The 17002-nt window shown below is 33.0% G+C and overlaps 1 protein-coding gene across 16 annotated transcripts in view; it reads left to right on the plus strand.

The window, feature by feature from the left end:
* Nucleotides 1-17002, plus strand: part of LOC134832002 (titin) — a 127724-nt gene that overhangs the window by 15076 nt on the left and 95646 nt on the right. For all 16 annotated transcript variants that reach the window (XM_063845861.1, XM_063845862.1, XM_063845867.1 and 13 more), the window contains exons 8-16: nt 679-836; nt 896-2230; nt 4220-5728; nt 6828-7939; nt 9438-11557; nt 12930-13101; nt 13162-13348; nt 13970-14312; nt 15366-16698. In XM_063845861.1, coding sequence (XP_063701931.1) covers nt 679-836; nt 896-2230; nt 4220-5728; nt 6828-7939; nt 9438-11557; nt 12930-13101; nt 13162-13348; nt 13970-14312; nt 15366-16698 — 8269 coding nt within the window. The remainder of the gene's footprint in view (nt 1-678; nt 837-895; nt 2231-4219; nt 5729-6827; nt 7940-9437; nt 11558-12929; nt 13102-13161; nt 13349-13969; nt 14313-15365; nt 16699-17002) is intronic.

The raw sequence follows: 17002 nt of genomic DNA on the forward strand, positions 1-17002 counted from the left end.
AATTAATTTCAAATACAAAAGCTTTTTGAAAATCAGGAACTTTAAAAATTTAAAGTAATTTTAAAAATTTATTTTAGAAATCAAAAATGAAAATATTTGATCATTGATTCATCTTTTTGAATTCAAAATATAAAATTTTGTAAAAATTTAAAAAAACAAGATTTTAAAAATATTTCTCAAAAAAATTGTCAAAATGTTCAAAAATTTTTGAAAAGTCAATAATGTCTTTATTGTTTTTGAATTTCAAATATAAAAATTTTCTAAATGTCAATTCAAAATGTCAAAATTTTAATAAGAAAATCTCAAATTCAAAAACTTTTTTAAAATCAGAAACTTTAAATTAAAATTTTTTTTTTGAGAAATCAAAAACGAAAATTTGATCTTTTAATCATCTTTTTGAATCCAAAATATAAAACTTTTCAAAAATTTGTCAAAACTTTTTAAAAAATTTCAAAATGCATTTACAAATTTTGACATATTTTTAAACAATTTTTCAAAATTTTTCGAAAGTCAATAATATTTTTATCTTTTGAAATCCAAAACTTAAAAATTAAGATAAATTTTCTAAATGTCAATTCAAAAAATGACAGTTGAAAAATTTGAAAATCGCTTTTTTGCTAATTCAATTAGAAAATTTCAAAATTTTGCTCAAAAAACTAATTTTTCTGTGAATTTCAGGCCAATTCAACAAGGACATCGTTTCAAAACGACATACGATTTCGGCTTTGTCGCTCTCGACATCCTTTACTCCCACGCTGAAGACACTGGCACATACATGTGCAAAGCTAAGAACGCCGTAGGAGAAGCTGTTACGACTTGCGCTGTAAACGTCACAGGTTCGTATCAATTTTTCATTAAAATTTTCTTCAAAAAATTAACAAAAAATTTTTTTTAGCCAACAAAAAGCTTTATTTGGAAACGCTCGACGAGGATCGCTTGAAGAAGATCCAACAACTCGAAGCCTACGAACGTCCCAAGGAACCGGAAGTCGAACAAGTCGGTCAAAAACCCGTTTTCCTCACGCCCTTAGCCAATTTAGACAACTTGGTTGAAGGCGAACACGCACATTTGGAATGTCGCGTTGAACCAATTAACGATCCCAATTTGAAGATTGAATGGTACTTCAATGGTCGACTTTTGCCATCAGGTCATCGTTTCCGCACAACGCACGACTTCGGTTACGTCGCGCTCGACATTTTGTACGTCTATGGCGAAGATACGGGCACTTATATGTGCAAAGCGGTTAACAAACTCGGCGAAGCTGTCAACACGTGCAGCATCCGATGCGTCAATCGTCGCTCAATTATCCTCGATACGCAACATCCCGACGGTTTGGAGAAGATTCAAAAGCTCGAGGGACAAGCAAGACCTCATCGCGCCGAAGTTGACGAGCCTGAACTCATGCCGCCACGTTTCGTCACCGAATTACGCGGAACAACGGAGATTTTCGAGGGAGAAACTGCGCACTTTGAAGCTCAAGTCGAGCCAATTCACGATCCCAACTTGCGTATTGAGTTCTATCACAATGGCAAACCGCTCCAATCGGCAAGTCGTTTCCATGTTACCTTCGATTTTGGTTATGTAGCACTCGATATTCAAAAATGCATCCCCGAAGATGCCGGCGAATACAGCGTTAAAGCCATTAATGCCTTGGGACAATGCAAATCTGCGATTAATTTGATTGTTCATGCCAAGGGAAGCATCATCACGGAACCCCAACATCCCGATGGCTTGGATAAGATCCGCGAATTGGAAGCTCACAAGCCATTCCAACGCCCAGAAATCCAAGATGCTGTCACCTTACAACGTCCTGTCTTCACACAACCGCTTCAAAACATCGATAGCATCGGAGAAGCTCAAACAGCCCACTTTGAAGCTCGTTTGATCCCCGTTGGAGATCCTAACCTCAAAGTTCAGTGGTTCCGCAACGACGTCTTGTTGGAAGACAGTTCTCGCATCACAAAAACGCACGATTTTGGCTTCGTTTCGATGGATATCCAACATGTGCGAGAGGAGGATGAAGGTGTTTACATGTGTCGCGCCACAAATCCTTTGGGAGAAGCTGTTACGACAGCAAGCATGCGTGTGAGAACCAAGGCAAGCATTCAAATGGAGACTCAACATCAAGAATCGTTGAAGAAAATTGCCGCTTTGGAACAACCTTTGGCGCCGCGTGAAGATGAACCAGATCGCGCGTTCGAGAAACCTATTTTCACGCAATTGTTGACAGGTAAGTTTTTTTCTGTGTACTAAAAAATTTTTTGCGCAAACCAAATTTACATTTTTTGTTGAAGAAAAATTCAAATTTTGAAAAAAAAAATGATAGGCCTTTTCGAAGAATGAAATTTTGATTTTTCAAACAAAAATTACTTTTTGATTCTCATTTGAGTAATTTTTTCGATAATTTTGAAAACTAAATCAAGAGCAAAAAAAACTGTGTCAAAAACTGTGTCAAAGCAATTTTTGTCAAATCTTGCTCCAAATGGATAAAAATTTGTCAGAGGGCTCTAATTTATTATTTTTTATCATTTTATAACTCAAAACTGCCAAAAAATTGAAACTGAAAAAAAATTTTTTCTTTGACATAGTTTTGATTTGAAAAATAAATCAAGAGCAAAAAAACTATGTCAAAAACTGTGTCAAAGCAATTTTTGTCAAATCTTGAAAACTCCAAATGGTAAAAATTTTTTTGTCAAATCTTGAAAAATTTGTCAGAGGGCTCTAATTTATCATTTTTAATCATTTTATAACTCAAAACTGCAAAAAAATTGAAACTGAAAAAAAATTTTTTCCTTTGACATAGTTTTGATTTGAAAACTAAATCAAGAGCAAAAAAACTGTGTCAAAAACTGTGTCAAAGCAATTTTTGTCAAATCTTGCTCCAAATGGATAAAAATTTGTCAGAGGGCTCTAATTTATCATTTTTAATCATTTTATAACTCAAAACTACATAGTTTTGATTTGAAAACTAAATCAAGAGCAAAAAAACTGTGTCAAAAACTGTGTCAAAGCAATTTTTGTCAAATCTTGCTCCAATTGGATAAAAATTTGTCAGAGGGCTCTAATTTATCATTTTTAATCATTTTATAACTCAAATCAAGAGCAAAAAAACTGTCAAAGCAATTTTTGTCAAATCTTGCTCCAAATGGATAAAAATTTGTCAAAACTGCAAAAAAATTGAAACTGAAAAAAATGTTTTCCTTTGACATAGTTTTGATTTGAAAACTAAATCAAGAGCAAAAAAACTGTGTCAAAAACTGTGTCAAAGCAATTTTTGTCAAATCTTGCTCCAAATGGATAAAAATTTGTCAGAAGGCTCTAATTTATCATTTTTAATCATTTTATAACTCAAAACTGCAAAAAAATTGAAACTGAAAAAAATGTTTTTCTTTGACATAGTTTTGATTTGAAAACTAAATCAAGAGCAAAAAAACTGTGTCAAAAACTGTGTCAAAGCAATTTTTGTCAAATCTTGCTCCAAATGGATAAAAATTTGTCAGAGAGGCTCTAATTTATCATTTTTAATCATTTTATAACTCAAAACTGCCAAAAAATTGAAACTGAAAAAAATTTTTTTCTTTGACATAGTTTTGATTTGAAAACTAAATCAAGAGCAAAAAAACTGTGTCAAAAACTGTGTCAAAGCAATTTTTGTCAAATCTTGCTCCAAATGGATAAAAATTTGTCAGAAGGCTCTAATTTATCATTTTTAATCATTTTATAACTCAAAACTGCAAAAAATTGAAACTGAAAAAAAATTTTTTCTTTGACATAGTTTTGATTTGAAAACTAAATCAAGAGCAAAAAAACTGTGTCAAAGCAATTTTTGTCAAATCTTGCTCCAAATGGATAAAAATTTGTCAGAGAGCTCTAATTTATCATTTTTTTAATCATTTTATAACTCAAAACTGCAAAAAAATTGAAACTGAAAAAAAAATTCTTTGACATAGTTTTGATTTGAAAACTAAATGTGTCAAAGCCATTTTGAAAACTTTTTTTAATTAGATTATTTTTTTAGAAAAATTTTTCAAAATAGTTTTTGAAAAGGAAAAATTAAGTCAATAAAACTTTTGTTTTAGTAATACTTCATTAAACAAAAAATGTAATTTTGGTTTGCACCAATTGAAATTTTGATTTGATCAAAAAGTATTTTTGGTTTGATCAATAAAATTTTCGATGTATGCAATAAATTTCACACATTTTTTTTTTTTTATTTTAGGTCCCGCCGAATTATGGGAAGGACAACACGCCCGCTTCGAAGCTCGTGTCGTGCCCGTTGGCGATCCATCTTTGCACTTTGAATGGTTCCACAATGGCGAACCCTTGAAAATGGGAAGTCGTTTCCGTACCACGCACGATTTCGGTTTCGTAACCTTAGACATTAACTCTACCGTCACCGAAGATTCGGGCGTTTACATGTGCAAAGCCATCAACAAAGCAGGCGAAGCTGTCAGTTCAACTGCCATGAAGGTCAAGAGTCGCGCCAACATCGCGCAAGAACCTTTGTTGCCCGACGCCTGGGAAAAGATTCAATTGAAGGAAGCCGCGATGAACAAAGTTCCCGAAATGTTTGTCGATACGAAACCGCAACAAGCTCCAGTCTTCACGACACATCTCGTATCGCACGATAACTTGATCGAGGGACAACACGTGTACTTGGAAGCTCAAGTTGAGCCACGTGCTGACCCCAATCTCCGTATTGAATGGTTCCACAATGGAATTCCTCTTACGACGGGAACTCGCATCAAGAGTACCTTCGATTTTGGACTCGTTACACTTTCGATCAACAGTTTGCGCGCTGATGACTCGGCAATTTACACGTGCAAAGCCACGAATTTGTTGGGAGAAGCTGTCAGTACGTGCGCTTTGAAGATCGGAACGACGCCAAATCTCTTGAGTGACACCATGCATCCCGATGCTTTGTCGCGAATCCAAGATTTGGAAGCTCCTCGTCCTGGAAGACCCGAAGCAGCTGAAATTGTCTTCGAAGAACCCGTTTTTATCACGCATTTGAACAATGTCGAATGCAAGGAGAACGATAATGTGCACTTTGAATGCAACGTCGAGCCATCCAAAGACCCGACAATGAAGATCGAATGGTTCTGCAACGGAAAACCCCTTGGAGCAGCAGCTCGTTACAAGTCAACTTACGACTTTGGATACTGCGCTCTCGATATTTCGGGCGCTTATGCTGAGGATAGCGGCATTTACACGTGCAAAGCGACAAATAACAAGGGATCTGCTTCAACTTCGGGCACCCTGAAATGCACCGGAGACAAAACAATGTTCTTGGATACGCAACATCCACAAGGCAAGGCTGGATTGGATGCTGTCGAAGAGGCAGAACGTCAATTGGCAGATCGTTCGAAACGCAAGAGTGACAAACCCGAGACTAAATTTGGACCTCCAGAATGGATTGTGCCGTTTACGAGTGAATTCCATTTGAATGAAGCGGAGCCGTTGCATTTGGAGGGACAAGTTATCCCGAAAGACGATCCAAATCTCAAGATCGAGTGGTATTTCGCTGGAAAGCAGCTCGAGCATGGAGCGCGTTTCAAGATGACCAACGATTTTGGATTTGTGACACTCGATTTGACGGATGTCTATGAACGTGATCAAGGAATTTACACGTGCAAGGCGTTCAATGAGGCAGGAGAAGCTTTCACAAGTACTGTGGTTTATTGCACGTCGAAGGAGAACTTGATTTGGAAGACACAACATCCAAAAGGTAAGTTTTTTAAGGCTTTTTTATAACGACAGTTCAATTTTTTTTATAAATTTTTTTTTTCTCCATTTGAAGTGTTGAAAATTTAATAAGGCAAAATTAAAGTTGAAAATTTTAAAAAAATTGATTTTTTTTAAATTTTTCAAAAATTTTCATAAAATTAAAAAAAAAATTAGGTATTTTAAAAAATTTATAAAAAAAAATTTCAAAAAAGTTTTTGCTCTATTTTTTTTTTAATGACAAAAAGTTCCTTGACAAAATTTCTTTATTTTTTTTTTAATTTTTACTTGAAATGGTTTGGATTAAATTTTAGCAGTTCAAAATGAAAAAAATAAATAAATAAGTAAATTAAATTAAGCAAAAATATTTATAAAATGTCAAAAATTTTTTCTAAAAACTGTCATTTTATTTGAAAAAAAATTATTTTAATCAATTTTATTTTTTTTTTCACTTTAATTTAATTTATTTTTTATTTTGTTTTATTTATTTTCGAAAAAAAATTTAGCAACTTTTAGGAATTTTTATTCTTTTTTAATTTAAAAAAAAAATTATTTGCTTTAAAAGAACCAACAATTTTTTTTTTCCAAAAATAAAAAAATAATTTTTAATCATTCATTTAAAAAAAATTATTAAAGAAAAATATGAGAGTTAAATTTTTTTTTTAAATATTTTTTCATTTCAAAAAATTACAAAAAATTATTTTATATTTTTTAAGTAAATTTAAGTTTTTAATATTTTATTATTTATTTAATATTATTTAATATTCTTTATTATTTTTTTTTTTGTTGAACAAAAATTCAAAAAAAAATTGCAGAAACTTAAATTCAGTTTAAAATTAATTAAAAATTAATTTTAAAAATTTTAATTTTTTTTTTATTCAAAAAAAAATATATTGGCTTTTAGAGAACCAAAAAATTATTTCAAAAATAAAAAAATAATTTTAAAATAATTAAATTATTTTTTTTAAAGAAAATCAGATTTTTTGTATTTTTTATAATTTTGTTTGATTTTTTTCAAATTTATATTTTAAAAATTTTAAATTTTATTATGTCAAAAATGCCTTTAAAAAATTATTTAATCAAAATTTTTTCTCTTTTTTTAGGCGCCGAGGGTCTTGAAAAGATTCAAGATTTGGAAGATGCTCTCAATCGCCCCGATGCTCGTCCCGAAGATTCCGACGATGGTCAAGCTCCTCGTTTCACGAGCGAATTCACCTCGTTGTATAACATGAGCGAAGGCGAAATTGCTCACTTCGAAGCATCTCTCGTACCAACCGGAGATCAATCAATGGTCGTCGAATGGTTCTACAATGGCAAACCCATCGAAGCAAGTCATCGTGTACGCACCGTATACGCCTTCGGCATGTGTGTCCTCGAAGTTTTGGGCACAAAGGTCGAAGATACCGGCACCTACTCGTGTCGCGCTACCAACAAATGGGGCCGTGCCGAAATCAGTTGCCAACTCGAATGCGTTGACAAGTCCGCAGGACAAAAACCACGCTTCACTACCCAAATTACCGACTTGGTTGGCTTGAAAGACGGTCAATCGGCTCACTTTGAATGCACTTTGGTGCCCGTTAACGATCCCGATCTCAAAGTCGAGTGGTTGCACAATGGCGTACCAATTCGTCACTCAACCCGCATCAAGCCCGTTTCCGATTTCGGTTACGTTTTGCTCGACATCGCTTATGTGCAATCTCACGATAGCGGCGAATACGTTTGTCATGCCTACAACAAGTACGGAGAGGACTTCACACGTGCCAGTATCCAATGCTTCGGAAAGAGCGGCGTTTATTTGGACAGTTTGCAACCGGATTCGTTAGCGCGCATCCGCGAACTCGAATCGCAAGCAAATCAACAAAAGACAACGGATCAAGTGACAGTTGGAGAGCCACCAAAGTTCACGAAACACATTACCGACGTGTCGAAACTCGTTGAAGGACAATCGGCGCACTTTGAAGCACGCTTGACGCCTGTCACCGATCCAGATTTGGTCGTTGAATGGTTCTTCAATGGCAAGAAATTGCCTCATGGTCATCGTTACAGGACTTTCCATGACTTTGGCATCGTTATTCTCGACATTTTGTACTGTTACGAGGAGAATTCGGGAGAATTTGAGTGTCGTGCCACGAACAAGTATGGCAGCGATACGACAAAGGCGACGTTGAAGTGTGTGTCGAAGGCGAATCTTATCTTGGACTCGCAGCTTCCGCGGGTAAGTGACATTAAAGGGATTTAAGTTCTGCATTTGATACAAAAATTTCAAAAAAATATTTTCGAACAGATTTTTTCTTTTCATTTTTTCTAAATTTAATTTAAATTATTATTATTTTTTATTTTGAAAATTCATCAAAAATTTAAAATTTTTCTTAAATATTTTTTAAAAATTTATTGAAATTTTTTTCTTAAAAATTTATTAAAATTTTTTTCTCAAAAATTTTATAAAATTTTTTTCTTAAAAATTTATTAAAAATGTTTTTTTAGAAATTTAATATTTTTTTTAAATTTATTAAAATTTTTTCTCTTTAAAATTTATTTAATTTTTTTTAAATTTATTAAAAATTTATTTTAAATTTATTAAATAAATTTAATACCTAAATTTAAATTTATTAAACATTTTTTCTTAAAAAATTAATATTTTTTTTTTTTAAATTGAAAACTTTTACTTTTGCATAGGATTTTTTTTAAATTAAATTTTTAAAATTTTCGAATTTTTCTCTCTTTTTAAAAATTTGCCAAAATATTGAATTCTTAAAATTAAATTTAAGAAGTTTTTTTATTTGAACTTTTCATAAATGCATAAAATTTGCATTAAAAAATTAAAAATTTTTATCGTTTATTTTTTTTTAAATTTTTACTCCTTCATGTCGAAGAAAAAACAATACTTTTTTATCTTTCAATTAATTTTGCTTGAAAAAATTTTAAATAATTTATTTTTTTACGAATCTTTAAAATTAACATAAAATATTACTTTATTTTTTGTTTTTTTATTTATTTAATATTTTTTTATTCATTTTTTCATTCATTCAAATATTTAAAAAAAAAAATTTTTTATCACCTTTTAAAAAAAATATTAATTTTTAAAATTTTAGATTTTCCTTATTTTTTCATTTAAATATATTTCAAATATTTTTTTTAAATAAAACCTATTTTTTAAATTTTTATTTAAAAAAAAATTAAATTTATTACTTATAATTTAATTTTTTAGCTTTTAAAAAATTTAATTAAAAATTACATTTTTTTATCTTAGGATACTTTAAAAAATGTACATAAAAAAAGTATTTCAATTATCATTTTTTGTTTTTTTTTAATATTTTTTATTTTTTTGTCATGCATTCATATATTTTTAAAAATTTTATTTTTTATCACCTTTTAAAAAATTAATTTTAAAAATTTACGATTTTCTTTAAGAAATAAAATTTTTTCATACATTTAATATTTTTATTTTTTCTGTGAAAATAAAATGTTAAAAAATTGCAAAATTAAATTTTTATTTAAAAAAATTTTTCATGATTTTTTGTAATTTTTATATGTTTTGAAGGTAAAAATATTTCAAAACCATTATCTTTAATTTTTTTAATTAATTAAATTTAATTAAATATTTTTTATCTTATTTTTAAACAATTATATTTTTTGAGTATCAAATGCAGAGATCAAATTTTTATAAAATTTTCAAATTTTTTTTTATTAAAAATATTTTTTTTCAATTTTAGGGCATGGAAGGCGGTTTGGAGAAAATCCAAACGTTGGAAGACTCCCTTGTGCGTCATCGCGACGAAGTCACAACCGAGAAAACAGGCAAAGCTCCGGTATTTACTGTACCCCTTTCAAATATCGATAGCTTGCGAGAAGGCGAAAACGCACACTTCGAAGGTCGCTTAACACCCACGGACGACCCCAACTTGAAGGTTGAATGGTTCCACGGCGGCAAACCCTTGAAAGCCGGTTCCCGTTTCCGTACTTTCTGCGATTTCGGTTTTGTTATTCTCGAAATTTCGCCCGTTTATCCCGAAGATAGCGGCGAATATTCGTGCCGTGCCACAAACCAATATGGCGAAGCTGTAACACAAGCCAGCATGAAAGTGCAAGGCAAACGCAGCATCATTCTCGAATCGCAACTCCCCAAGGGCATGGAAGGCACAATCGATAAAATTGCCGAACTCGAAGGTTTGGGCGCAGCTCCCGGACAAGCTCCCATGGATGATGACACCGGAAAACCTCCTGAATTTATCACGACTCCCGCTGATGCGACAATTAATGAAAACTCGTTGGCTCATTTCGAGTGCAAACTCACGCCAATTAACGATCCCTCGATGCGTGTCGAATGGTATCACAATGGAAAAGCCCTTTGGTCTGGTTCTCGTATCAAGACTATCAACGATTTTGGTTTCGTAATCCTCGAAATTGCCGGTTGTTATCAACGCGATAGCGGATTGTACACGTGCAAGGCGACAAATCGTCATGGCGAGGCAACCGTTAATTGCAAACTTGCTGTTAAAGGACGTCAAGGCATCATTATGGAGCCTCAATTGCCTTCCAGCTTCCGTACAGGCACCGAAGCGATCCAAAAATTGGAAGAAACGTTGCATAAACGCGAAGAAATCTCCCAAGATGAGGAACAACCAAATCCTCCACGCTTCACAGTCGAGCTCAAAGACAACGTTGACATCCAGGAAGGAGGTCCCGTTCACTTTGATTGTCGCGTCGAGCCTGTGGGCGATCCCTCGTTGCGTATTGAATGGTTCCACAATGGTCGTCCATTCGCAACCGGGTCACGTGTTCACATGTTGAACGATTTCGGTTTTATCGCACTCGACATGGACTATGCTTATGCTCGTGACTCGGGCGTTTACGAATGTCGCGCCACAAATAAGTGGGGAACTGCTTCTACCATGGCAAAGGTCACGTGCAAGTCCAAAGTTGGCATTGTCACGGATTCGCAGCTGCCTGATGGCATGACTGGCGAGAAATTGAAGGAATTGGAACGTGGTCCAATCTCCGCGGCACCAAAAGAGGATGCTACTTTCGGTCCTCCGAAGTTTGTGACGTTCTTGTCGGACCAAACTGTCGACGAAAACGGCGCAATTCGCTTGGAATGTCGCGTTGAGCCCAAAGAAGATCCCAAATTGCGTGTTGAATGGTACCGCAATGGAAAATTATTGCCTTCGGGACATCGTTTCCGTACCGTTTACGATCTTGGCTTCGTTTCGCTTGACATTTTGTACGTTTATGCCGAAGATAGCGGTGAATATGTCTGCAAAGCGGTCAATGATCACGGAGAAGATACCACAAAATCGCATATTTCGTGCAAGAAACTCCCCAATATCGTTTTGCAGAACCAAATTCCCAAGGGAATGCAAAAATCCGATACTTTGATGCAAATGGAAGCCACCATCAAGAAATACACGCAAGAAATCTTCCTCACCGAAGACGATTTGTTCGATCCAGATCGCAAACAACCGCCGCGTTTCGTTGTTCAAATTCAAGATCAAACCAAGTTGCACGAAATGCAAGCCACGAAATTCGAATGTCAATTGGCTCCGGTTGGCGATCCGAATATGAAGGTCGAATGGTTCTTCAATGGACGTCCATTGCCATACAAAAATCGATTTACGCCAATTTACGACTTTGGTTATGTCGCGATGAACTTTGGATGGGTCTATCCGGAGGACAGCGGAGAATATCTCTGTCGCGCTACCAATTTGTACGGCATGGATGAAACGCGTGCCGTTATTAAGACGCAAGGCAAGCCAGGCATTATCTATGACTCGCAATTGCCCAAAGGCATGCAAAGTATGCGCAAGATTCGCGAGATGGAAGCGCAATGGTCACAGTAAGTAGATTTTTTTTTAATTTTTCAATTAATATATTTTTGAAATTTTGAAGAATTTTTATAAAAAATTATATTTTTTTTTTTACAAATATTTTATAAAAATTTATAATTATTTTACAGAATTTTTTAATTATTTTACATTTTTTTTATTTTTTTTACAAATTTTTTTAAAATTAAATTAAAATTTTAATTTAAATTAAAATTTTTTTTTCTAAAATTTTTTGATTTATTTACAAATATTTATTTACAAATATATTTTTTTTTATTTTTTAAGGCCGTTCCAAATTTTTTTCGATGTTTTTGTCCCAAAACATTTTTTTCAAAATGAATAAAATTTCACAAAATCAAATTTTTAACAATTTTTTATTTTAGTAGTTTTTGTGGTAAAATTTTGATTTAAAATTGATCTAAAAGTATTTCAAGTTGAAAATTTTAACAAAAAAATTTCATAAAAATAACCGTCAAAAATTTTTAAAAATATTTTTTAGGAAATATTTTTAGAGAAGAAAATTCATGTAAAATTTCGATTTTCAACATAAAAAATTTGAAAAATTAACAATATTTTAAAAAATTTTTGAAAAATTTCTTGAAAAAGTAAGGAAAATGACCAAAAAATGCTCAATTTTGATGAAATTTTTAACTTTTTTTTTATTTTGCCCCATTGGATTTTCGGCTTTTGAAATGGGGCACAAAAACATAAAAAAAAATTTGGAGCGGCCTAAAGAATAAAATACATCTCAATTTTTTTTACTTTAAAATTTTGAAATTTGAAATATTCTTAAAATTCATTTATAAAATTTTCTTTTTCATATTTTTTCAAAAATCTAAAAAAAATTTTAACTTTTGAAGAATTTTTGAAATGAAAAAAAAAATATTAATAAAAATATAACTTTATAATTAATAATTAATTATTTTTTTTTTATTTTTTTTAAGCATTTTCAAAGAAAAAAATCTCAAAGTATATCAAAAAAATTTATAAATAATTTTTTTTAAATTTTATAAAATTTATGAAATAAATTCTTTGATTAAAAATTATAAAAAAATCTAAACATTTAAAAAAAATATTTTTTTTTAATTTCTGATGAATTTCTGAAAGAGTTCACAAAATTTTTATAATATTTTTTTGGTTTATGGTTTTTAAAATATTATAATTCTTATTTTAAATATTTTTAAAATATTTTTCACATTTTCAAAATTATAAATTAAATAATTTTAATAATTTTAGATTTTTATATTTTTATTTAATTTTTTTTAATTCATAAATTTTTTCAAATTATTATTTATTATCATCAAATTTTATGAAAAATTAAAAAAAATATTAAAGATTTTTTCGAATAATTTTTTAATCACAAACAATTTTACCCTTTTTCAGAGTGCCCGAAGCCCCTGTCGAAGAAGCAAAACCAAAAGCAGCTCCAACTTTCGTCAGCCATCCCGATTCCATCCAAGTCGAGGAAGGTGAATGGGCTCGTTTCTGTTGTCGCGTCACGGGACATCCTCGTCCTCGTGTTATGTGGCTCATCAATGGGCACACTGTCGTTAACGTAAGTCTTCTTTTCCTTCATTTCAATAAAAATTATTAAAAATTTAATTTTTTCTTGTAGGGTCAACGTTTCAAACTCACCTACGATGGCATGTATCACTTCGATATTCCCAAAACGCGTCAATATGACACTGGCAAGATTGAAGTTATCGCCCGCAACTCCGTTGGCGAAGCTATGGCTCGTTGTGAACTCAAGGTTGTCGCCCGTAGCGACGATTATCGCAACGTTTTGAAGAACTCGCCACGACGTAAGTACCCTCGAGACGCAATTTTTCATCATTTTTCGCTAATTTGTATAGAAAAATATGAGTAAACACACAGAAACACGCTTACTTTAACACATTTTTGGCTAGAAATTAACATTTAGACAAATTTAGATGAGAAAATTGAACAACCTGGGACATTTTACATGCATTTATTTACAATAATTTACATTCCGAAACATTCCAAATGAAACTTTTGTACCAAAAAACCAACTTTTCCCGTCACAAAATCCCATTTCCTTCCGATTTTCTGCTGGAATCGACTTGAAACCGCATCAAAACCTGAGGAACGGAGCCACATTGACTGGGTTGAATCAAAAATTAGGCTTGCTCGTGCAAAAAACCGCTTTTAGAGGTATTTCTGTATTGATTCTTGTAAATATTGTCGAAAAAGGTAATGCTTTACGTGTGAAAATCCAAAAACTTCAATTTTATTGGTCCCAAAACGAAAGATTTCAAGCGACGAACCCAAAATTTACTAATTTTTCGTGTTTTGTGTGGCAAACTAACCTCAAAAAATAGTTTCTGTAAAGTTTGTCTCTCATTTCCCGCCAAAATTTTCCCTGTGATTCATGTGATTTTTGTCAATTTCCTCCCAAATTGTAGCATGGTACGATTACGATCTAGTTCCATACCAGAAGGAACGTGTCGAAACTGAGCTCGAGAAGACCTTCGAGGAACGCGAGAGATATCTCAAGGAGAAAGGCATCGAGATCCCGACGGATCACTTGAAGCCCAAAAACTTCAAGGGAACCGAAACGGAATGGCAGCAAATTGTCAAGGAGAAAAAGAGCTCCGAATATTACAACAAAATCGCCGAAATCGAGTCTGAGCAAATTGTCAAGGAGCAACGTAATCGCGAGCAAAATCATCAATACGCGATTCCCGGAACTCAGATCTTGAAGGCGACGCAAGCGAAGGACATGGCTGCCAAATATCAACAGCAATTGTAAGTTTTTGAGCTTTTTTTAAAGGTTTTTCGAAGAAAAAATTATCACGTGGTTAAAATTTCGAAAATTTGCATTGGGGTTAAATTTGATATTTGCACAATTTTTTCAAATTTTCGATATTTGAGGATTTTTCTTTCAAAATCTTTAATATTTAAAAGTTTATTAATGAAAAAAGCAAAAAAGTATCAAATTTTAAAGTAGAATAATAATTCAGAATGTGCATTGGGCTCAAAAATATTTTATTTTTAAATTTTCTTCAATTCAAAGAAGTCAAAATATGCATTAGGTTCAAATTTAATATTTTTTAACAATTTTTCAAAGTTTTATATTTTTAGCTTTCTAAATGCTTTTTTTTCTTCAAAATGTGCATTGGGTTCAAATTTAATGTTTGATCAATTATCTCGAATTTTAGCTCTTTTTTGTTTAAAATTTTGTTTTTAATTGTTTGTTTAAAGTTTCTAGTTTTTAATATTTTTATTGAAAAAAAAGGAAAAACTTTCAAATTTTAAAGGAGATAAACAATTTAGAATGTGCATTGGGCTCAAAAATAATTTTTTTTTATTTTTGAATTTTTTTTTTCTTCATTTTAGAACTCAGAATATGTATTGGGTTTAATTTAATATTTTTGTGACATTTTTTCCAAATTTTTAGATTTTTTCAGATCACAAAATGTTTTATTTTCTACAATTTAAAATTCGGAATGTGCATTGGGCTAAAAAATTATATTTTAAAATATTTCAAAATTTAAGCCCAATGCACATTCTAAATTAAAAAATTAGGATATTAAATTTGAACTCAATGCAAATTTCTTTTTTTTTAAATTCGAATTAGGAAAATAAATTAAAATGTGCTTTGGGATTTTATTTGAAATTTTAAAAAATTTTAAATTTTTTTTTATAAATTTTCAACTTTTTCAAAGATCTTTTTTTAAAGTTTAAAAAAAATAAAAAAATGAGGTCATAATTTAAAATGTCAACTGGGTTAAAATTTTAAAATGTGCATTGGGTCAAGAAATTTTCAATTTTTTAAAATTATTTTTCTCATATTTTTAGGGAGGAAACCGAAGAAACGGAAGAAACGAACGCAACTTCAACCACAAAAGTCGTTCAAAAGCCCAAATTGAAGCCATCCACGGAATCTGGCGTTCATGGTCGCGAAGTGCACGTACAAAAATCCAAACAAGTGCAAAAAGAAGTGAAAGGCGACAAGGAAATTACTCGCAAAATTACCGCAACCGAAACAACTGAGGTCGAACACAAAGGAACAACCTCTGAACGTGTCGTTGATGGTCCCGTCAAACCTTCGAAACCGCCAGTTTTCACGAAGAAAATTCAACCATGCCGCGTGTTCGAGAACGAACCCGCCAAATTCGAGGTTGAATTCGACGGCGATCCAATTCCCAAAGTAAAATGGTTCCGCGAAAAGTTCCAAATCCACAACTCGAAGGACTTCCAAATCCACACGTTCGGCACGAAGAGCGTTTTGCAAATCCGTCAAGTTTTCCTCGAAGATTCGGCAGTTTTTGCCGTTGTCGCCGAGAATCGTGGCGGATCTGCCAAGTGCAGTGCTAATCTCGTTGTCGAACAACGTCGTGCAGGAGGTGCTGGAGGCAAAATTCCCCCAAGTTTCGTCAGCACGACACAAGATACGACAATTCCCGCTGGACAATTGGCTCGTTTCGATGCCCGCATCACAGGAACGAAGCCTCTCGATGTCTATTGGTTGAAGAATGGCAAGAAAGTCACGCCAAATATCAAATATAAGATTTTGGAGGAACAAGATACGTACACGTTGCTCATTATCGAGGCCTATCAAGAAGATGCCGGCAAATATGAGTGCGTTGCAGTCAATAGTTTAGGCGAGGCACGTTGCGAAGCAGTTTGTAATGTCGAAGCACCAACATCTCCGACGAAAGATAAGCCAACAACACCCGGAAAGGAAACTGCCCCGAAAATTCTCGAGCCAATTAAGGATCAAAAGGTCTCCGAAGGTCAACCGACTTTCTTCAAGACGCGCGTTTCCGGCAAACCCGCACCCACAGCGCAATGGTACAAGGGCGACAAAGTCATCAAACCCTCAAAATACTTCCAAATGTTGAAGGATCGCGAATATTACACCCTCAAAATCTCCGAGGCCTTCCCCGAAGACGAAGGATCTTACAAATGTGTCTTGACAAACCCCGCGGGAACCGTTAACACGACCGCCACGTTGAAAGTTGTCGCTCCCGAGACATCAGATGCTCTGCCAAAATTGACGCCATTGAAGGATGTCACGTGCGAAGAAGGAAGTCCAGCGCAATTCAAAACCATGATCACGGCAAAGTCAAAAGTTTCCGTGCAATGGTACCGCAATGGACTTCTGATCCCCGAATCGCCCGATTTCCAGGTGAGTTTGCCCCAAATAACGGTAGAAAAGTTGAAATTTTGCCAAAAAATTAATTTTACGTAAATTTTGTTACACTCGAACGATGATTGACATGTCATTATGCCGCGAATTAGACAATTTTATTGAATATTTTGAGAGAAAACAGATCGACTAGTTACGGGTTAATGACATTTTGCTTAGAAATCGAGAAATTCGATGAAAGACGAGGCAATAAATCATCATTAGCATGTTTCTGACATATTTCTGTCCTTTTTAATTTATCAGCGGCTTTGGCAACGATTTTTATTGCAAAATGCCGTTTTTC

The sequence above is a fragment of the Culicoides brevitarsis genome, chromosome 2 (assembly GCF_036172545.1).
Source record: "Culicoides brevitarsis isolate CSIRO-B50_1 chromosome 2, AGI_CSIRO_Cbre_v1, whole genome shotgun sequence".
Classification (NCBI taxonomy): Eukaryota; Metazoa; Arthropoda; class Insecta; order Diptera; family Ceratopogonidae; genus Culicoides; species Culicoides brevitarsis.